This window comes from Sarcophilus harrisii, chromosome 1, assembly GCF_902635505.1.
Source record: "Sarcophilus harrisii chromosome 1, mSarHar1.11, whole genome shotgun sequence".
NCBI lineage: Eukaryota > Metazoa > Chordata > Mammalia > Dasyuromorphia > Dasyuridae > Sarcophilus > Sarcophilus harrisii.
This window is the reverse complement of record NC_045426.1, coordinates 320,334,202-320,353,963: the sequence shown is the minus strand read 5'-3', so window position 1 is coordinate 320,353,963 and position 19,762 is coordinate 320,334,202. Positions and strand designations below refer to the sequence as shown.

General features: G+C 34.5%; 1 protein-coding gene across 1 annotated transcript in view; it reads right to left on the bottom strand.

Moving 5' to 3' along the window:
- The window catches only part of FRMD3 (FERM domain containing 3), a 151,152-nt gene that overhangs the window by 110,862 nt on the left and 20,528 nt on the right, over positions 1–19,762 (bottom strand). The window contains exon 2 of the mRNA XM_023497683.2: positions 341–419. Coding sequence (XP_023353451.1) covers positions 341–402 — 62 coding nt within the window. The 5' untranslated portion in view covers positions 403–419. The remainder of the gene's footprint in view (positions 1–340; positions 420–19,762) is intronic.

The window sequence follows — 19,762 nt, the reverse complement described above, 5'->3', positions numbered from 1 at the left end:
CTTCATGGATGCTCTCGAGTTTCTGCTGTTCTGCTTTGCCCTCCACACTGAAAACATTCTTCTTTTTATTTTTAGTAACCCATTGGAAGCTGTTTTCTAAGGTCACCTCCCCCTTAAGCCACTGTTCATTTGTGTGGCTTAATTACACCACCAAAGACAATTGTTTAAAAAATTCAGAGACAATTAAGTATTAGGGGAAAACTAAAAGCTTCAATGTGTGGCTCAGCACATGCCTTGTTAGAGCATTTCACCACAAATCTAAGGAGAACCTGGCAGCTAAACAAATAAGCCCCTGGCTTATGGAGGGTGTGAATTAAATGTACAAACAAACAAAAAATACCTGGTAAGCTCTTCTTTAATCTTCAAAGGTTCGTGTGGGTAGAATTTCACTCTAAAGCACATGGTATATGGTGGATGAGCTGAAACATTATAAAGAAAAAGCATGAGAACAGCAGCAAAAAACATGGATTCAAACACAGGAAAGGCTGTCTTATAGACTAGCCCATGAGATGATTAGCTGAGTAATAACAGGCATTGCACTCAACAAAACAAAACCCAAAAAAATAAAAATCAAATCAAATGTGTGAGAGGAAGCCCAAAGCAAATGCAAAACACATGCATTTTGGTCAGTCAGCAATTATATGACTCTCGACTACACAGCCCAGGTTTCTTTATTTAAGCAAAGGGACATCCCAAAGTAATTTTCCCCCAACTTGTCCACATCCACCTCCTCCCCTGCCCTGAGTGCCATTTACAAATGAACTGTACATAAAGCCCATTTAATGTTTAATCTGGTCACTGTCCAGTACAAAATATCACTGCATATGATATGGTTGAGTCAACATGGATGATACTTAAAATCAAACTGTAGGAAAATGGAATGAGTGAATCCTAAGAGTAATCATATAATTATAATTTCAGAGCTTGGAAAGGACCTCAGCAGTCACTTAATCCAACCCCTTAAATTTAGAGACAAATAAAATGAAACTCAGAGAGATCATTGTCACTTGCCCAAGATCACACATCACATTACTGGGTATTAACTTGAAGCCAGGACTTTTAACTCAAAATCCAGTTTTATTTCCATCCCATGGCTAAATAATCTATTTGTGTATAAGCATTCTTAAAAGAAGTCTTTTTCTAAATCAAGTTAGTCATAAAAAGACTAAAATTCTGGAAATGGGAGAGATGGGGAATCCATTCATAAAATATCTCAGGTTCAACTCTCCTATATAAGTCTTAGCAAACTATATTTTCTGTCAATATTTTTGTGGATCCTCCGTGGTATACACAAATCTTTTAGCTTTGTTTCTTTAATCTATCAGTATGAAAAAATATAGCATCAAATCAGACCCCATACTCTATAATGCCACAAAAGGTTGAGAATAGGAACAGGGGAGTAGGAAAAATAGTGATCTATTTCTTCTTAGTTATCAATGTCATCATTAACATTGTCTCTTTTTCATCTACATCATCTTCTTCTTCCATTTTGGAAAATGTTTTAGTGATTCTCTTTTTTTCCCCATGTCTATAAACTACCCACTAACTAATCCACATCCTTTCTCTCCCAATAGAAGCCCTCCCTTATAATTGTTATGCAAAACAAATCAATCCACAATGACCATAACTGAAGTCTATGTCTTATTCTATATTAGGTTTCCTTTCATGATAAACGTTTGCTTTTAAATCACTGCTAAGATCATACGATCATCGAGCTGTAACTAGAAAAGACTTACAGGACCATTAAATTCAACCTTCTCATTTATAGATGAGGATGCCAATGCCCAGAAGTGTTAAGCAAATTGTGCAAAGTCAAACAAATATCAGAAATAGTACGTGAATTTGAGTCCTTTGAATTAAAAATTTAAAAAAATTCAAAAATTCTTTCCAATGTACCATTCCATATTTCTGATCAACTCTTTGATATCCAGATTTCATAAAGACAGAACACCAGAAATTGAATAATGAACATATAAATGAAGCTATATTTAGTTAGAAAAATATGTTCATAAAATAGCAGAATAGAAAGCATTCAGTTCACAAGAACCCTGAGAATCATTCCAGTTGCCTCAACAAGGATATGGAGTATATAAAAATAAAATCTTGTCATAATTTCTGTGTCCCCTCCCCACTAGGAACTATAATCAATTGGCATGATCCTGAGTCTGTTTGGGGTAGATTTAGGAGAGAAAACTGATTTGTAACACTAGGGGATAAAAGTACATCTTTAATACTTCATGGATTTATGGTTTAATTCAGTACATTCTACATTAAGGGTGATTACAACCTTGTGTCCTTTAATTTTTATTGTTATTAGTTCATAGGAACAATAAATTGTAGATTTAAAAATGGGAGATAACTTAGAGACCATCCAACCCAACTCCTTCATTTTTATAGATGAGCAAACTTAGATACTGAGAGGTTAAGTGGCTTACCCAGAGTGACACAGCTAATAAGTGTCAGAGGCAGTATTTAAACTTGTCTTACTAAATTGATATCCAATGCCCTAAATATTAACTATAACAGGAGATCTCTGAAGTTTCTTGGATCAAAAACAATTTACCATCACTGAGGGGGCATCCAATGGCATTCATGAGCCAATATAAACTTAATTAGGTTAATCCTCCAGTGACAGATACACAGGTGTTCATTGGGAGAAGCCTCTGAACATTAAGAGGACTATGAGAGCTTATGTTCCACCAGCTTTGAGCATTCAGAATTATGCCTAAGCTATAATGTGACACCAAAGTAAGATATAAGCAGGAGATCTCATAAACAGGAATATTTAGTCTTCATAAGAAAACAAAAAAAAATTTCAATTCATTTGGTTTTTTCACATCAAATTCACAAATTTGATATAAAACACCATCTTCTGCAACTAGAGCTAAATTCCTTTATATCGTGTCCAGACATGCGAAATTGCCATCACTTTTACATGATTCAAGCAAATTTTTTTTTTCAAAAACCCTGAGCCTAGGCTTCCAATCTTGGATCTATAAGTACTTTTCCATTTTAATTCATGAGAGAAGAAAATCTTCTGGCTCTTAATGAATAAATTATAGATCCTAAGTCCTTGTCTAATCATTTATGAATTCTAATCTTTTTGTGAGTGTGTCATTGTGAAGACAAAGAAGCAAAAGACAAGGATGTGAGGAAAGAAAAAAGGAACTTTTAAAGAAGGCAAGAAAACAGAATTCTGGAAAAAGGGTGTTGAAATCAAATAAGAGAATTTATTTACCATGTTTTCAGACACTTACTAGTCATGTGACCCTAGCCAAGTGGCTTAACCGCTATCTGCTTCAGTTTCTTTAACTATAAAATGGAGATCATAATATCACCTCTATCCAAGAGTTGTTGAGAAATTTGAATGAAATAATATTTGTAAAGCATTTGTCACAGTACCTGGCACATAGTTGATACTTAATAAATGCTATTCCCTTTCTCCTATTTACATATACATCCATCTTCTGTATTGGCTTTGTTCCATATCAGAATAGAGAACGGGAGTCAAGATTTTCCTTGTGAGTTAAGCATGAACACCCAGGGTTACTCATTCTGGAACTGAACTCCCAGCTGGAGGCAAGTCAGGAGTCCAGTTATGTGAACAGCCCAATTAGTGAGACTTTCAGTCCAGATGGTATCAATTAGGATGTTTTTCTACTCAAATAAGTTTTAAAAATTATGACAAAGTTTCAAGCATTGGTCTTCCCTGAAGCCTTAAAAGAGTCTAACAATTCAAAAAAAGGTAATTTTCAGCTAAAAAGGCAGATTTTACAAAATGATTCAGTTTCTTCTCAAATAAAATGCAATAGCCAAATCTTAAATACCAAGGACACATAACCTATATTTTCATTTTTAGGAACTTATTATACCTCTAATGAATATAGAAAATATATGATAAAGTTGTGGTTCAGGTAATAAAAATTATTTAGATATCTTTCCTGCTTTTGATGTGTGTGCTTTTGATTCATGTTTGTATGCCATATACTGAGTCAAATTTACAGTCCATCCAGTTCAATATTCTCTTTGTCAATGGCAATAAAGGACATCTTGTCTGCAAATATAATAGATGCCTTCAGTGACATAATTCTCATTAATTAATGACATACCAACTGATATCTCTTAATGATTTTTTCATAATCTTTCACATACTGTACAAGAATTTATGTAGAGACTTCTTGTCAAGACAGCAGCTCAGCTTCTCCCATACCTATTCCAAAAAAAACTTGAAGGCAACACTACCCAGAATAACAATCAAGAAATCCAATGAAAATTATAAGTGACTTTTTCCACTCCAGAAGTACACAAAAGAGCCCACAATCAATAGTAAGGGGGGCTACTAGTTTAGGCAAACAATCCCACAGTCTTCAAAGTAACCAGAAATGGGACAGACACAAATGTAGTCTACCAAGTTCTCTTTCTGGATGTAACAAGAATACAGAGTTCCCCTGAGAAAATCTGAGAGTCGTTACAAACTTGTAATAGGACCCATCCAAGGAAGCAAAAGTTATTTATGAGGGCATGGCAGAGGAAGGACACACAAAAAAATCCAAGTTCCCATTACGATGTCCTGAGATAACAAGGGACACTCTTGACATCCACTGCTCTGAACCTCAAAGATCTAGGAAGAACAAACCCTAAGAGTTAGTGGTCAGCCCAGAACCTCAGGTGATCCAGGTAGAGGTCAATCAAGGTCAAGTATCCAATCATCCTGATCTATATCTTGCCACTGGACCCAGATATCTTTGAAGCAGAAAAAATCCAGAGCTTACATGTCAAAGAAAAAGTATGAAGGCATTCAGGAAAAAAGCAACACAATTACCAAGAAAACACTTAGGATCACTCAAGATGTGGTTGCTTCATCTCTAAACATCCTAAAATATATCCTAAAAGGCAAAAAAAATTCAGCTTACCACCAAAAAAATTAACCCTAAAAAAATGAGCATCATTCTAAAAAATATATCTTTAATGAAAACACTATCCCAAGGATTGCAAATACACACACAAAGAATGAAATAACCCCTACTCACAACTTTACTTCTAAGAAAACATTGTGTACATATACAAATGTAAAAAGAAGAAATACAAAGTAATTAAATAGAATGCATCATCTAAGGGACTAATTCTCTAGTAGCTGAGGGGATGAGAAAAGGCTTCATGTTTAAAAAGTAGTGCATGAACTCAGTCTTAAAGGAAGGAGCAATTCAATGAGTCAGAGGAGGAAAGAGTGTATTCTGGGAAGGGGATCTGGTCCATGCAAAAACAGAGATGGATGGTGGATTGTGAAGAAAAGAGTGAGTTTAACTGGTTTATGGATTGTGGGATATGAAATAATGTCCAGTGAGGCTGATATGTTAGATACAAGCCATGTAGGGCTTTAAAAGCTAAACAGAAGAGTTTATATTTTATCTTGTAGGAAAAAAGGAGATTCTGGAATTGATTATGACCTGGACTGACAGGTCAGCCCTGCATTTAAGTATCACTTTGGTAACAGTGTTCATGAAGATTTATAGCAGGTAAAAGTGAGAGATTTAAGGCATCATGACCAATTAGGAGGGTACTGCAACAATCTAGCAAGAAATGAATAAGGGACTAAAAATGGTAGCTGTGTAAGTGTAGGAAAGAGTAGCATGATGAAAAAGCAAAATTTGGCAACTGACTGGATATGTGGGATGAGGGGGAGTCAAAAGTCTAGGATTATGACAAAGTTATGAACCTTGAAGCCTGGAAGAATGAACGTCTTTGACAGAACTGGGAGACTTTGGAAAAGAGAAGGGGAAGCTAATGAGGTCTTTTTAAAAATATATATATATATACTGAGTTTGAGATGTCTCCAGTATATGCTATGTGAAATGTCCAATTAGGAATTGGTGGTGGAGGGAAGGGCTGAAGTCCAAAGGAGATACCAGGGGTGGATATATAGATCTAACAGTAATATGCATAGCAATAACAATTTAAACTTATGGAAGCTGATGCAGTCACTAAAAGAAAAATGTAGCAAGACAAGGGTAGGGGGCCATCAATATTGTTTGTTTATTGAACAAAGAGAAGAAATTGAAAAGGAATGGTTAGATAGATAGTAAGAGAACCAAGAAAAAGGACTGTTACAAAAGCCCAGGGAATTTCTGGTCCAAAATACCCTTCATTTTGAAAAGACTGGAAAAGGATGCTTTATAGTGTTAACAAAAGTCAAGAATACATTTCAAATTATTTAAAAACAAATATCAAATCCTCAAAAGACATCAATTTATCCTTACTTTGAATTCTTTGTCAATCCCCTACACACACACACACACACACACACACACACACACACACACACACACACACACACACACTCCTCTTCACTGGAGACTACGTATGAGCTTTAAGCGCAAGCCTTGAAGCACCTAGACATACCAAAAACATGTACTCATTTTGAATGAGAGCTCTGAAAATTCTGCTCCACCCCTTTCCTGAGTGGTTCTGAGATACAAAAAATAGAATTTGATCTAAAATGAGGCAAGACAACAGCTTTGCCTGGGAAGTGTTAGATTTTTTTTTTCTCTATTGTATATTGTGTATTAGATTGTGTGTTGGATGTAAAACTAGATCTAGAAGAGCTGAGTCTAATCTTGCCCCAAATTCAACTAGGTATGTGAAACTAAGGAAATCATTTTGCCTGCCAACTTCAATTTCTCATCAATAAAAATAGGGACTGTCACAGCCCAAGAAATTAAATTATATAAGTTATATAAATGTTAGCTTTTATAAATTAATAATATTATTGTTTCATCCACTTCATTGAAAGAAATATGATCAATCCACCACGAGTCTATGGAATTAGCCATTGAGAGCTAAAACATACTCAAAAAGGCTTTGTATAAAGAATTTCTCTTCACTTTCATAAAAATTATTTACTATTCTTCTGTCAAATATTTAGCCTTCTAAGGATGACAATTATCTCACAATGAGATACCCCAGCTCTATCACTAAAACTCATTTTCTCTATTCATCCATAAGGGACTACATGAAAGCAAAGTGTAAAGATTAACAAAGTGTAAGCATTTATACCTCAAGAAACTTCCAAACACTACAAATCAGGGCTTAATTTATTGTTTTGTTTATTATCTAGACTTAAGAAAGTGATAGAGAAAATGTCAATAATATCACCAGAGAGCCCATTATTAATCATTTATCAGGACACCTGGTACTCTTCTACAATTTCTATGTTTTGCTTTTTAAATACTTTTTTCAAAGTAGCTGAAAAGGGGCAAGATATAGTGGAATGATACTTGAAGTGGATAATGATATGGTTTAAAACAGTCTTTGATTTGTACTAGCTGTATGACCATAAGCAAGTCACTTACCATCAGCAATATAATAAGAACAATGCCTGTAGAATATACCCCACAAAGTTTATGAGAAGAGCTTTGTAAATTGTAAAGTTCTATGTAAATGTCATCTATTGCTTTAATATGCCAATAGATTTATAACCTCATTGATGTATGTACCTCCTCCAAAAATACTGGGCCATGACTCTTAGAAAGATCTTTCCATAAGTTTGTCACAATGTGCTTGGCACCTCCCTCACTTTTTCTTGACATTGTGGCAATGCCAAAATAGTTATCCCTCTTCTTTTTTTATCATACATTTCTCTGGTTATATCCTTTATGCTTCTTTCCTTTTGTGATCCTTTGTATACTATTTGTGGCACCCAGTTATTCCGATACCCTCCATTACCCTTTATATGATCCCCAATTTCAACTCATGTTGCAGTATTTCATGACTTAAAATTAAGAGGCATCAGACTCAAGTTCTCAGGTCCACAAAACTCTCATGTGACTGAACCAGATTAAATTATAATTGGAATATATTTAACAAGATAAACTAAATACAACATAATATAGATATTGTTAACTTGTAATTTTCTAAGTCAATATGCAGCTAGGGATGATTTATATTTGAGTGTGATATCACTGACTTAAATCAAAGGAAGAATATTCACATTAAACAGATTTTTGCTTCAGAGAGAAATTTGAAGTCTTTTAAAGAACCCTGAAATTTCCCAAAAGCAATCCACTTCCTCCCCTTCCTATTGTTCATTTTGGACCCAGATCATATGTCATTTGCAATATTTGCCCACTATCCATGGGTGTATATATATATATAAATGTATATTGTGTAACTAGAAAAAGTTCATCAGTTATTATTACCTCAAGTTTCCTTCCAGATGCATGTTGTTCTAATTTCTTCTAATTCTACTCTCATATCCCCACTCCTTTGTTCTTTCTCTCTCTTTATTTGTAACACCTATAATCAACTCATTCTTTCCTTCCTACTTTTTCTCCCCAACAAGCCAGGCTTCTGTCATTAGGTAGTGAACCAAAACAAAACCATTGTTGTTTTTAATTCCTCTATGGTGATGATATTGAGAAAGGGACTAGTTAATCACAGTTATAAAATACCTTAGCTTGATTAAAGCACTTTGCTTAATAATTTAAGTCTCTTCTATAGGCTTTATGCCCTTACTAACTTTGTGTAACAAAAGATCTGTAGGATTGGTTCTTCTCTCCATTAATTTACTCAAAGTCATCTCAAATTTTAAATGCTCATTTATTTTTCCAAAAAGGGGAGTTTTAGAAGGGAAATTGATTTGAAAGTCCTAGAACTCATGTTTAAGTTTATAATTACTTAGTTTCTTCTTTCATTATTCATATTTGTAAAAAAAAAATCAACCCTTTAAAAATTTGAATTACTGGGTTTTGATATGATGGCTTTCTTCTTTACTACTTGTAAGATCATATCCTTGCTATTATAATCTTGGAGTTTGATGTGGCTGATAAAACTCAAATTTAAATTAATACTTATTGGCACTTGTGATTTTTGTCAGTTTGAAAATTATTTCTGTTTTTTAGTATTTCTTGAAATTTTTATATTATTTCCCAAGATTAAGTGGTATATTTTTCTCTAAATAGTTTTTGGGAAACCTATTTCTTCCCCTTGATTTAGCCATCAAATAGGTCACTTTTATCATTAATACTTCTGAATCTTTTTTTTAATTGAGCAAATTTTGCATTTATCTTTCAGCTTCTACTGTTCCTTCTGATGTGGTAAGTTAGGAATGATGTCCTCTAACAGAGTCCATACTTTTTTATTGACAGCATTATCACACATACAAAGAGAAGCCAAATTCCTGAGACTTTATCTTGTCAACCTAACTTACTTTCTTAACTCACACAAAACCCCTGAAGCTTGGAACAGTGACAAAGAAGATCAAAACACACACTCAGAAGAAGATAATAAAGTCAAAACTCCTACATCCAAAGCCTCCAAGAAAAATAAGAATTAGGCTCAGAACAAGGAAGAGCACAAAAGGGATTTGGAAAATCAAGTAAGGGAGAAAGAGGAAAAATCAGGAAAAGAATTGGGAGTGGTACAAAAGGAAATGCAAAAAGATAATGAGGAGAAGAATGCTTTAAAAGGCAAAATTAGCCATTTGGGAAAGGAGGTACAAAAGTTTGCTGAGGAAAATAATTCCTTAAAAAATAGAATTAAGCAAATGGAAGCTAATGAGTTCGTGAGAAATCGAGACTCAATAAAGCAAAACCAAAAAAATGAAAAAAATTGGGGAAAAAAAGGGAAATCTCTCTTTGGAAAAACAAGTGACCTGAAAAATAGATCCAGGAGAGATCATTTAAATATTATTGGTCTGCTTAAAAGTCATGATCCAAAAAAAGAGTATGGACATCATCTTTCAAAAAATTATCAGGGAAAACTGTCCTTATATTCTAAAACCAGAGGGTAAAATAGAAATTTAAATAATCCACCAATAACCTCCTGAAAGGTATCCCAAAATTAAAACTCCCAAGGATATTATACCAAATTCCAGGAACTCTCAGGTCAAGGAGAAAATATTGCAAGCATTTAGAAACATTCAGGTATAGGACAGCCACAATCAGGATAACACAAGATCTAGCAGCTTCTATATAAAAGGACCAGAGGGGTTGGAATATGATATTTTAGAGAGCAGTGAAGCTAGGATTACAACCAAGAATCACTTACTCAGCAAAACAGAATATAATCCTTCAGAGGAAAAGGTAGTCACTCAATGAAATAAAGGATTTTCAAGTACTTGTGATGAAAAGATCAGAGCTGAATATAAAATCTGATTTTCAAATACAGGGCTCTGGAGAATCATTAGGAGGTAATCGGGAAAGTGATGTCATAAAGGACTTAATAAGGTTTATCTTTTTACACTTCTACATAAGAAGATGATACTTGTAACTCATTAGAACGTTCTCATCGTTATGGCAGTTAAAAGGAGTATATATATATATAGACATAGGGCACAGATGTAAGCTGAATATGAAGGGATAATATCTTTTTCAAAAAATGATGGAATTAATGGGTGAGAGGGGAATGTACTAGGAGAAAGGGAAAAGGAGAAGTGGAATGGTGCAAATTATTTGCCATTAAAAAGAGACAAGAGATAGCTTTTACAATGGAAGAAAGGAAGGAGAGGGGGAATGAGTGAACTTTACTCTCATCAAAATTGGTTCAAATAGGAAATAGCATACATACTCAATAGAGGAATAGAAATCTATCTTACCCTACAGGAAAATAGGAAGAGAATGGAATATAGGAAGGAGGGAAGTGATAAAGATAAGGCATATTGGGGGGAGGGAGAGGTCAGTATCAAAACACTTTTGAGGAGGGATAGGGTTAAGAAGAATAAATGGGGAGAAATACAATTAGCAATAATGATTGTAAAAAGAATTTTGAAGCAAATTTCTCTGATAAGACCTCATTTTTCAAAGAGAGAAAACTGAGTCAAATTTGCAAAAAAATAAGTCATGCCCCAGTTGACAAATGATCAAATGATATGATCTGTACTCAAAAGGCTACAAATTCATGTATATCCTTTGACCTAATAACACCACTTCTAGGCAAGAATACCAAAAGAGATTTGGGAAGAGAAGGAAAGGACTAAGAGGATCTCAAAAAAGAAACTTCTCGCAAAGAAACATAAATTATCTCAAAGAGAAATTTAAGGGAAGGTATTTAAAGAAAACAATGACTATTCTAGAAGCTTTTTAATGAGTTCAAATCAAAATGTACATACAAAAAGCATGCCAAGAAGAGATTATAACTAAGGATAAATACAAATACTATGAAATTAAAAGAGTAGTATAAGAAAGGCTTATGAAAATGTGAAAAACAAAACAAAATAGCTTTTTACATATGTTCTAAACCAGGAAGTGAACAAAGACTATTCCCACTGAGTTGGAATATATGGAATAATATGTAACACATGATAGTGTTATGCCTCAAATTCCCTGCATTAGTTTTCCTGAATTGTTCTGCCTCAGTTCCCTTGAATTGTTCTACTTTAGTCTCCCTGAATTGTTCTGCTTCAATCTTCCTGGTGTCAATCCCACTTCCTGACCATTAAGACTGAGAAGAGGCACAAAATGCAGATGGTTTGTCTCAAGATAGGAGGGCATATCTTCTATCTTACATATCCTGGCTCCTAGTCCTCCCAGCTTATCAGAATTTATGATCCTTCTTACCCTCAACCTGTCAGAACCGAATTTATGGTCCATTTCTGGAAGTTCCCGCTCACCAGTGCTCTAACTCCACCTTGCCTTTATATCCCTTATCATTGAAGCCCTATAAGAATCCCAGGAATCCTTTACTGCTTCCTGGATACTTTGAGACAAGAGTCCAATCCAGCTGGCTAGGGTCAAAATGGATCCTGTTTTGCTCCCAGTCAAGCACTCCATTAATGAAATATTAAAACTCTCTAATCTCTATCTTGCATCAGTTTCTCCAGCATTACAGTAGAAGGGAGCTAAAATATACAACTTCTCTATTTATTCATCAAAGAGAATGATTTTTAGATTATAAAGATTAGAACAGACTTAGACCACAGCAAAGATTCTTAACCTTTATATATGTGTATCTCCAGCTCTTTCTTAGTTTGGTAAAGCTAATGGGCCATTTCTCAGAATTGATGTTTTTAATCAATTGAAAAAAATGCTAAGTTTTAGTTAGAGATTAGTGAAAATATGAATGCAATTTTTTTCCCTTCTAAGTCAATGTTATGAACTTTTAGTCTAGAGGGAACTGAAGTACAGTCCTGGCAAGAAAATAATAAGATTGCTCAGCAGTTATAAATGAGAGCTATTTTCTTGGCAAAGAGGAATTACATCCCAGAATACTGAAAGAGACATGATTACTGAATCATTGTTTATAATCTCTGAGAAATTATGAAGGATAAAAGATATGCCAAAAGAGTAAAAGTTTTCTCAAATTTCAAGATGCAGAAAAAGTGGAATAGTATTTACTGCAAACTGTACACTAATAAGTATTATCGGCAATCTCAGATACTTACTAGCTATGTGATCCTGAGCAAATAACTTCTGTCTGCCCTAATTTATTCAACTGTAAGATGGATATAAAAATACCACCTATTTCACAAGATTGTTGAGTGGATAAAATGAGATAATATTTGTACACACAGCATAGTGCCTGGTACATAGTAGGAACTTAATAAATTCTTTTCCTTCCTGCAAAATGTGACTAGTGATACCTGCCTTACTTCTATGGGTTGCTATGGAAATCAAATGAGATAATGGATGTAACATGACTTTGTAAATTGTAAAGAGTCATACAAATGAAAAGTATTATAATTATCTTTGAGAGCGTGCAATAGTCTGAAGTTACATTTGTGACTTTGGGCCTTTGCTTCTTATTGTTTTTGTTGCTATTGTTGAGTTGTTCAGTCATATCTCACTCTTTGTGATCCCATTTGGGGTTTTCTTGGCACAGATACTTGAGTGATCTGGAGGAAACTTAGACGAACAGGGTGAAGTGACTTGCCCAGGGTCACAAAGCCAGTAAGTGTCTGAGGCTGTAATTGAACTCAGGAAGATAAGTCTTTCTAACTCCACTAAAAGCACTATCCATCACCTGACTGTGCCAGAACCTTAACTTCATTAGTTACAAAAATCAGTGAGTTAAAACTAGGATATTTCTATGGTCCCTTTAACTTCGCAACCTATGATCATTTGTCTGAAGAATTCCCAAGGGTAGAAACTTCCCCCAATGATCTAGGCAAGTTGTCAGTAACATTAGAGATCATCCAGTCTAACTCCCTCATTTTGTTGTTAAGAAACAGAGGCCCATGTTAAATGTTAAATCACTCACCCAAGAACCCAAAGGTAACAAGTGTTACGTTCTTATAGCCTTAGAGAGCAGATGGGGTGCTAAGAGCTTGTGACCCTTTCATATGGTCCCAAAGTTTAAAACCAGATATTCCTGACTCTAAAGTCAAGTTTCTAACCATGATCCCTTGCTGGATCTCATTCTTATTAATCATTCATCATCATCTCAACCAATTTAAACTCTTATTCCCCTAAAAGAAAAAACCTCAAACCCAAAAATCAAACCACCTCAGAGGAATAGGAACTACTTGTCTCAGTGATTTAATTTTTATGTCTTTAAAAGGTAGTTAGCTGACACTTCAGAAAAAGTTAATGAACAAGGTTATGTCCTCATTAGAGGAAGAAATCACATTGTCATGTCATGGTTTCCTATAAAAACATAATAATTTTCAGGAAGCCCTAATGTGGAAACCTACCCACAACAAGACAAAAATATCTATATTAAATATGAATCAACCCTGTGTATTACTCTCTACTGGCCAATATTTGCATACAAATTTTATTCCCAATCCATTTAAGATTTTTGGCAGTACCTCAGGATCAGTAAACACAATATAGAAGGGATGCAACCCTAACTATCCTGCCTGAACAATTAGCATTCAAACATCTTCCAACAAGCCCAGATGAAACGCAAAGTATGCTTTTCAGTATAAATAGGGTTTTCTTCTATCTCTGTCTCAGCTCTTTGTATATAGTCCCATGCCCCATTCTTCACATCCAAACTTTCTAGAAGTTTAATGATCCACATAATGATAATCAGAAAAAAAGCACTTCACCAAAAGGAAGGAGAAATCCTTTTTCTTTTAAGTTTAAGTGAAGTACCCCAGAATTTTTAGTACAGTTATAAGCAAACTAACCTAAGACTTTGGGGATGTCTATATTTTTAAAAACTCCCTTGTTTCTCATTAAAATTGCTTGGGATTGGGTGAAACTATAGAATTTTAAAGATGGTTGTTCTTTGAGGTGTTTTCCAGTCATGTCCAACCCCATTTGCAGTTATGGCAAAGATAATGGAGTGGTTTGACATTTCTTGCTCCATTATTTACATCTATTATCTCATTTGATTTCCATAGTGACCCATAGAAGTAAGGCAAGTATTAGTAGTCACACTTTGCAGGAAGAAGGAAAAGAAGAATTTATTAAGTACCTACTATGTAGGTAATATTAACTCCATTTTTAAAAAGAGAAATTTAAACCCAAGAGAGATTAAGTGGATTGCTTTGGTCCCATAGGTAGGAATGACTATGATAAAAAGAAACTGAAATCTTCCTGACTTTAACCCTCTCTCCACTATGGCATCTAGATGTGCATGAATATCGAGGAAGTATGTCCTTTCTAATTTAATGATATTTCTCTTGCTTGTATAAAATATTTTTAATTTTAAATAATTAAAATTTTCTGATTTGTATTTTATGATCTTTACTATTTTTTTTTAAAGAATACCCAAAGCACTTAAACCTATATTATAAAGTAGCGGTCATCAAAATCATTTGATACTGGCTAAAAAATAGAATAGTTGATCATTACAATAGGTTAGATTCACAGGACACAATAGTCAGTGACTATAGTAATCTAGTGTTTGATAAACCCAAAGATTGTAGCTTCTGGAATAAGAACTCACTATTGGACAAAAATTGCTGGAAAAATTGGAAATTAGTATGGCAGAAACTAGGTATAGACCAACATCTCACACCCTATAACAAGAGTCAAAATGGACTTGCGATTCAGAAATAAAGGGTGATAGTATTAGCAGACTAGTAGACAAAGATAGTCTACCTGTCAAATTTGTGGAGAAGGGAGGAATTTATGGCCAAAGAATCACTAGAGAATATTGTGAAATGCAAAATGAATAATTCTGATTACATTAAATTGAAAAGTTTTTGCACGAACAAAACCAATGAAACCAAGATTAGAAGGGAAACAGAAAGTTGGGAAGCCAGTATTTCTGATCAAGGCCTTATTTCTAAAATATATAGAAAACTGATTCAAATTTATAGGAATACAATTGATAAATGGTCAAAGGATATGAACAGACAATTTTCAGATGAAGAATTTAAAGCCGTTTTTAGTCCTAAGGAAAAAATGCTATAAATCACTATTGATTAGAAAAATGCAAATTAAGACAACTTTGAGATACCACTAAATACATCTCAGAGTAGCTAAAATAACAGGAAAAGTTAATGATAAATGTTGGAGGGGATGTGGGAAAACTGGGATACTAATGCATCACTGGTGGAGTTGTGAAACAATCCAACCATACCCTTTGATCTAGCAATCTTTTTAGTGGATCTGTGTCCTAAAAAGATCATAAAAGAGAGAAAAGGACCCACATGTACAAAAATGTAGCAGCTCTTTTTGTAGTAGTAAGGAACTGGAAATTGAGTAGATGCCCATCAGTTGGAGAATGACTGAATAAGTTATGGTATGTGAATGTAATGGAATATTATTGTTCTCTAAGAAATAATGAGCAGGCCGATTTCAGAAAAGCCTGGTAAGACTTACATGAACTACATGAACTGATAATGAATGAGGTGAGCAGAACCAAGAGAACCCTATGTTCTCTTGGTTTGTACACAGTAACAAAAAGATTATGTGATGATCAACTATGAGAGACTTGGTTCTTCTCCACAGTGCAGTGATTCAAGGTAATTTCAATAGACTTGTGTTGGAAAACACCATAGTATTTTCTAGGTTTTTTTTCCCTTGATCTAATTTTTCTTGTACAGCAAGACAAATATGGAAATGTGCTTAAAAGAACTGCATATATTTAATCTATATCAAATTGCTTGCTATCTTGGGGAGGGGAAATGGAAGGGAGGGAAGGAGAAAAATATGGAATACAAAGTCTTACAAAAATAAGTGTTGAAAACTATCTTTACATGTATCTGGAAAAATAAAATACTACTGAAAAGTTTTTTTTTTAAATACCCAAACCAAAATTGTGAAAGCTATCTTCTTCTCTTCTCCTCAAATATTCTAGAATCTTTTATATTTATGTCATATTTATAAGATGGTTTTTGTTTTGTTTTTATGGTATAAACAGGATAAGATGTTGGTTTAAAGTCTAAACCTAATTTTAGCCAAACTGCTTTCTAGTTTTGTTTATTATCTCAATAGTTGATATCCTTTCATTTATCAAATAGAATGCTACTATGTTCATTATGTTTGGATTTTGTTCATTTGTCCCATTGACCAATTTTTCTTCTTAATTTGTTTTGATAATTTTATGTTTTTAATTGTTAATATAAGTTTTGATAATTACTGTTTTGTACTACATTTTGAAATTTGGTACTACCAGAGCCCTTTAACATTAACTTCCTTCAGTTTCACTTTCAGATGAATTTTGCAATTATCTCATCTTGTTTTACGAAGTACAGATAGCATAGTATAGTAGTGAATTAAAAACTAACCTAAGCACCAAGAACATCAGGGTTCTTGTTCTGTCTCTTGTACATGGCTGAGGGTTCAAAAGAATATCATTTACCCAACCAATACTCTGAGCAATTCTCTAAAAGTAAGTTTCAAAGAAGTTGCCACCTTGCATTAGAAAAAGGAATTTCCTGATCCAGAGAGTTCTTTATATGAATGAAATTATAGCTCCAATCCCTACTATATAAAATAGCCTTTTGATATTTAAATTGGTATGACACAAAATCAATTAATTTTGTTATCATCAGTTTTCAAATTATAGTTGCATGGTCCAACCATGATAAAATAATGTTTTCCCAAGTTTTTCTGTCTTTCTTTATTTTTATACCTAGTGCTTTATATTTATATTTACATAAGTCCTGAGTGTATTTCCAGATAATTAATATGTTTTATAGTTACCCTGAATTGTCTTTCTTTTTTAATTTTTGCCTTTGGGTTTTGTCAGTAATATACAAAAGCAAAATGATTGTTGTGGGTTTATTTTATCTCCTGTTACTTTACTGAAGTTATTCATTAATTCAATTAATTTTGCATTTAAATCTTATGTTCTCTAAATAAACCACTATATCATCTAATAATAATATAATTTTGCATCCTCTTTGCCCATGTTTACTCTGACATTTTTGTATTACTCATATAGTTAAAATGGCTAAAACTTTGTAAAATAACAATAGTGACAATGGACATTCTTGTTTTCACCCCTCATTTTTTGCAATTTCATGATTTTCCTACCAGCTTCATTTCCTAAGTGCTCTTCTTGGTTTTGATTCTAGCACTCTTTTGTTTTTGTTTTTCTTCTCTTTTCTTTCTTTCTTTTTTTCCCTTCCTTTTCTTCTGTCCACATAGGGTTTATCATACCCTTTTCTACAGGTGCTCTACCCAAAGGAATGTCAGTTTTGATTGCTGGAACCTTAGGAATTAGTGACTAGATTTCATGCTTAAGGAGCAAGCCTTAAACCCAAAGTACTCCAACTCTCACTGAAAGGCTTACACTAGATACCAAGTCCACTTGATCACTGTTTGGGCCTGATTAGCTTAGAATGAATGGAAACATCAATTGTTTTTGTTTTGACCAGAAACCCTGAAGGTCTTCCCCTCTCAGATTGAGATAGATAAATGGATGAATGGATGCATGGATGCATGGGAGGGAAGGAGGGAAGGAGGGAGGAAGGAAGGAAGAAAGGAAGGAAGGAAGGAAGAAAAAGGAAGGAAGGAAGGAAGGAAGGAAGGAAGGAAGGAAGGAAGGAAGGAAGGAAGGAAGGAAGGAAGGAAGGAAGGAAGGAAGGAAGGAAGGAAAGAAGGAAGTTACACCTACTTATAACTGGCAGAACTAGTGCTTTTTCTCTTCCTCTCTCATTTGCCCACCCTCCCTCCCCTGTCCCAACTTCCTCCCTCCCCCTCTCTCCTTCTCTCTCTCTCTCCCCACCTTGTCTCTGTCTCTGTCTCTGTCTCTCTGCTGTCTCTGTCTCTCTTCCTCTCTTCCTCTCTCTCTCTCTCTCTCTCTCTCTCTCTCTCTCTCTCTCTCTCTCTCTCTCTCTCTCTCCTTCTCACATACACACACACACACACACACACACACACACACAAGCTTTGAGTGAGTCTCGATGTTCCCATCTACAAAATAAGAATAATAACATTTGCATTAGCTGCCTCATAGGATTGTTGTAAGAAAAGTACATTGTAAACTATAAAAATAATATACAAATATGTTCTTTCTATCTGTCTAGAGTCTAGGTTTCATAATGGGGAAAAGGAGTTGGTGCACTCACTAAGTATTAGCAAATAGTTCTTCCATCAATAAAGCTAGGCTATTATTGCTCATTTAAGCTAATTCTGGCTACTGACAAAACTCATTTAATTTCTCCAGCACATTATATTTAGACAACTCCACCCTCCTATCTCCTAACCTGTTTAACTCCCTCTCCTTCAATAACAAAAGATAGGAAGTATTATTCCTTTTTTTCTAAAACTTAGCCCTAGGAGTATTCTTGACATTGATGGTTTATTTATTTCCAGTCTCATATATGCTTCAGATTCCCAGAAGTAAACAACATTTTAGCATCAGTGTAGTCCTTGCCCAGGTTTTTCCTGGTGATAGTTAATATTAAAATGTTTTCCAGTAACCTGGTCAGGCTAGGCCCTCACAGATGTGGGGAAAAAAAGAAGAATTTTGCTGATATGCTATATTATCTATTTAAAATTTTGCTTTTCCTACTTTATAAACCTATGTATAGTAAAATATTCCTCTGAGGAAGATAGGAAGTGGAGAGATACTGACATCAGGGTAAGGCCATGACATGCAAGTGAATTGGATTTGAGGGAGGGAGGGCTGTGCAAGGTTACCTGCCTAGCTTTCCCCTCCAGAGCCATCTGGGTGCAGTGGTCAAATATAGATCAGGAAGACTGGAGATGGCCCTACATGCAGTAGGAAACCTTGGCCATTTAAACCTAAGATCTTTAACAAGTCTCAGTTTGACTGAAGCAATGCCCATTCAGTGATTAATAGTAGTCCAGTGAAACCAATGGATCAACCCCTTCCCAGAATAATTTTTTAAAATACATAAAATAAAATACATATGATTACAAAGGAAATCAATTTTGCTGAAGTGCACTTATCAATACATATATATATTTTAAAACCCCTAATTTATAGACTCCCCTGAAAGTGGAAGTTACTTTCTCTGCAATTTACAGTCTTGGAGAATTGCCTAGGAAGAAGTTGACTTGTCCAGGATCACAAAAGCAGTATGTGTAAAAGGCATCACTTAAACCCAGGTCTTATGCCAGCTTTCCTCTATTTAATCCCTTAAATACAACTGCCTCCCCCTACCCCCTCTCAAAAAACCATATAAAGTAAATAAACATTTTTTTCACGTGTTTTTACAAAATAGGATGTTGACAGATTTAGAATCGGTAGTCCATCAGTTAATTAATATTTATTAAGCTCTACTCTGTGCTAGGCACTACTTGCTGTGGATACCAAGAAGAAAAACCAGTCCTCCCCCAGTAGGAGCTCACATTGTACATGGGTCCTCAAACTACATCAGCGACCAGATGCAGCGGCTGAGGACGTTTATCCCCCTCACCCAGGACTATGAAGTTTCTTTATTTAAAAAGGCCCACAA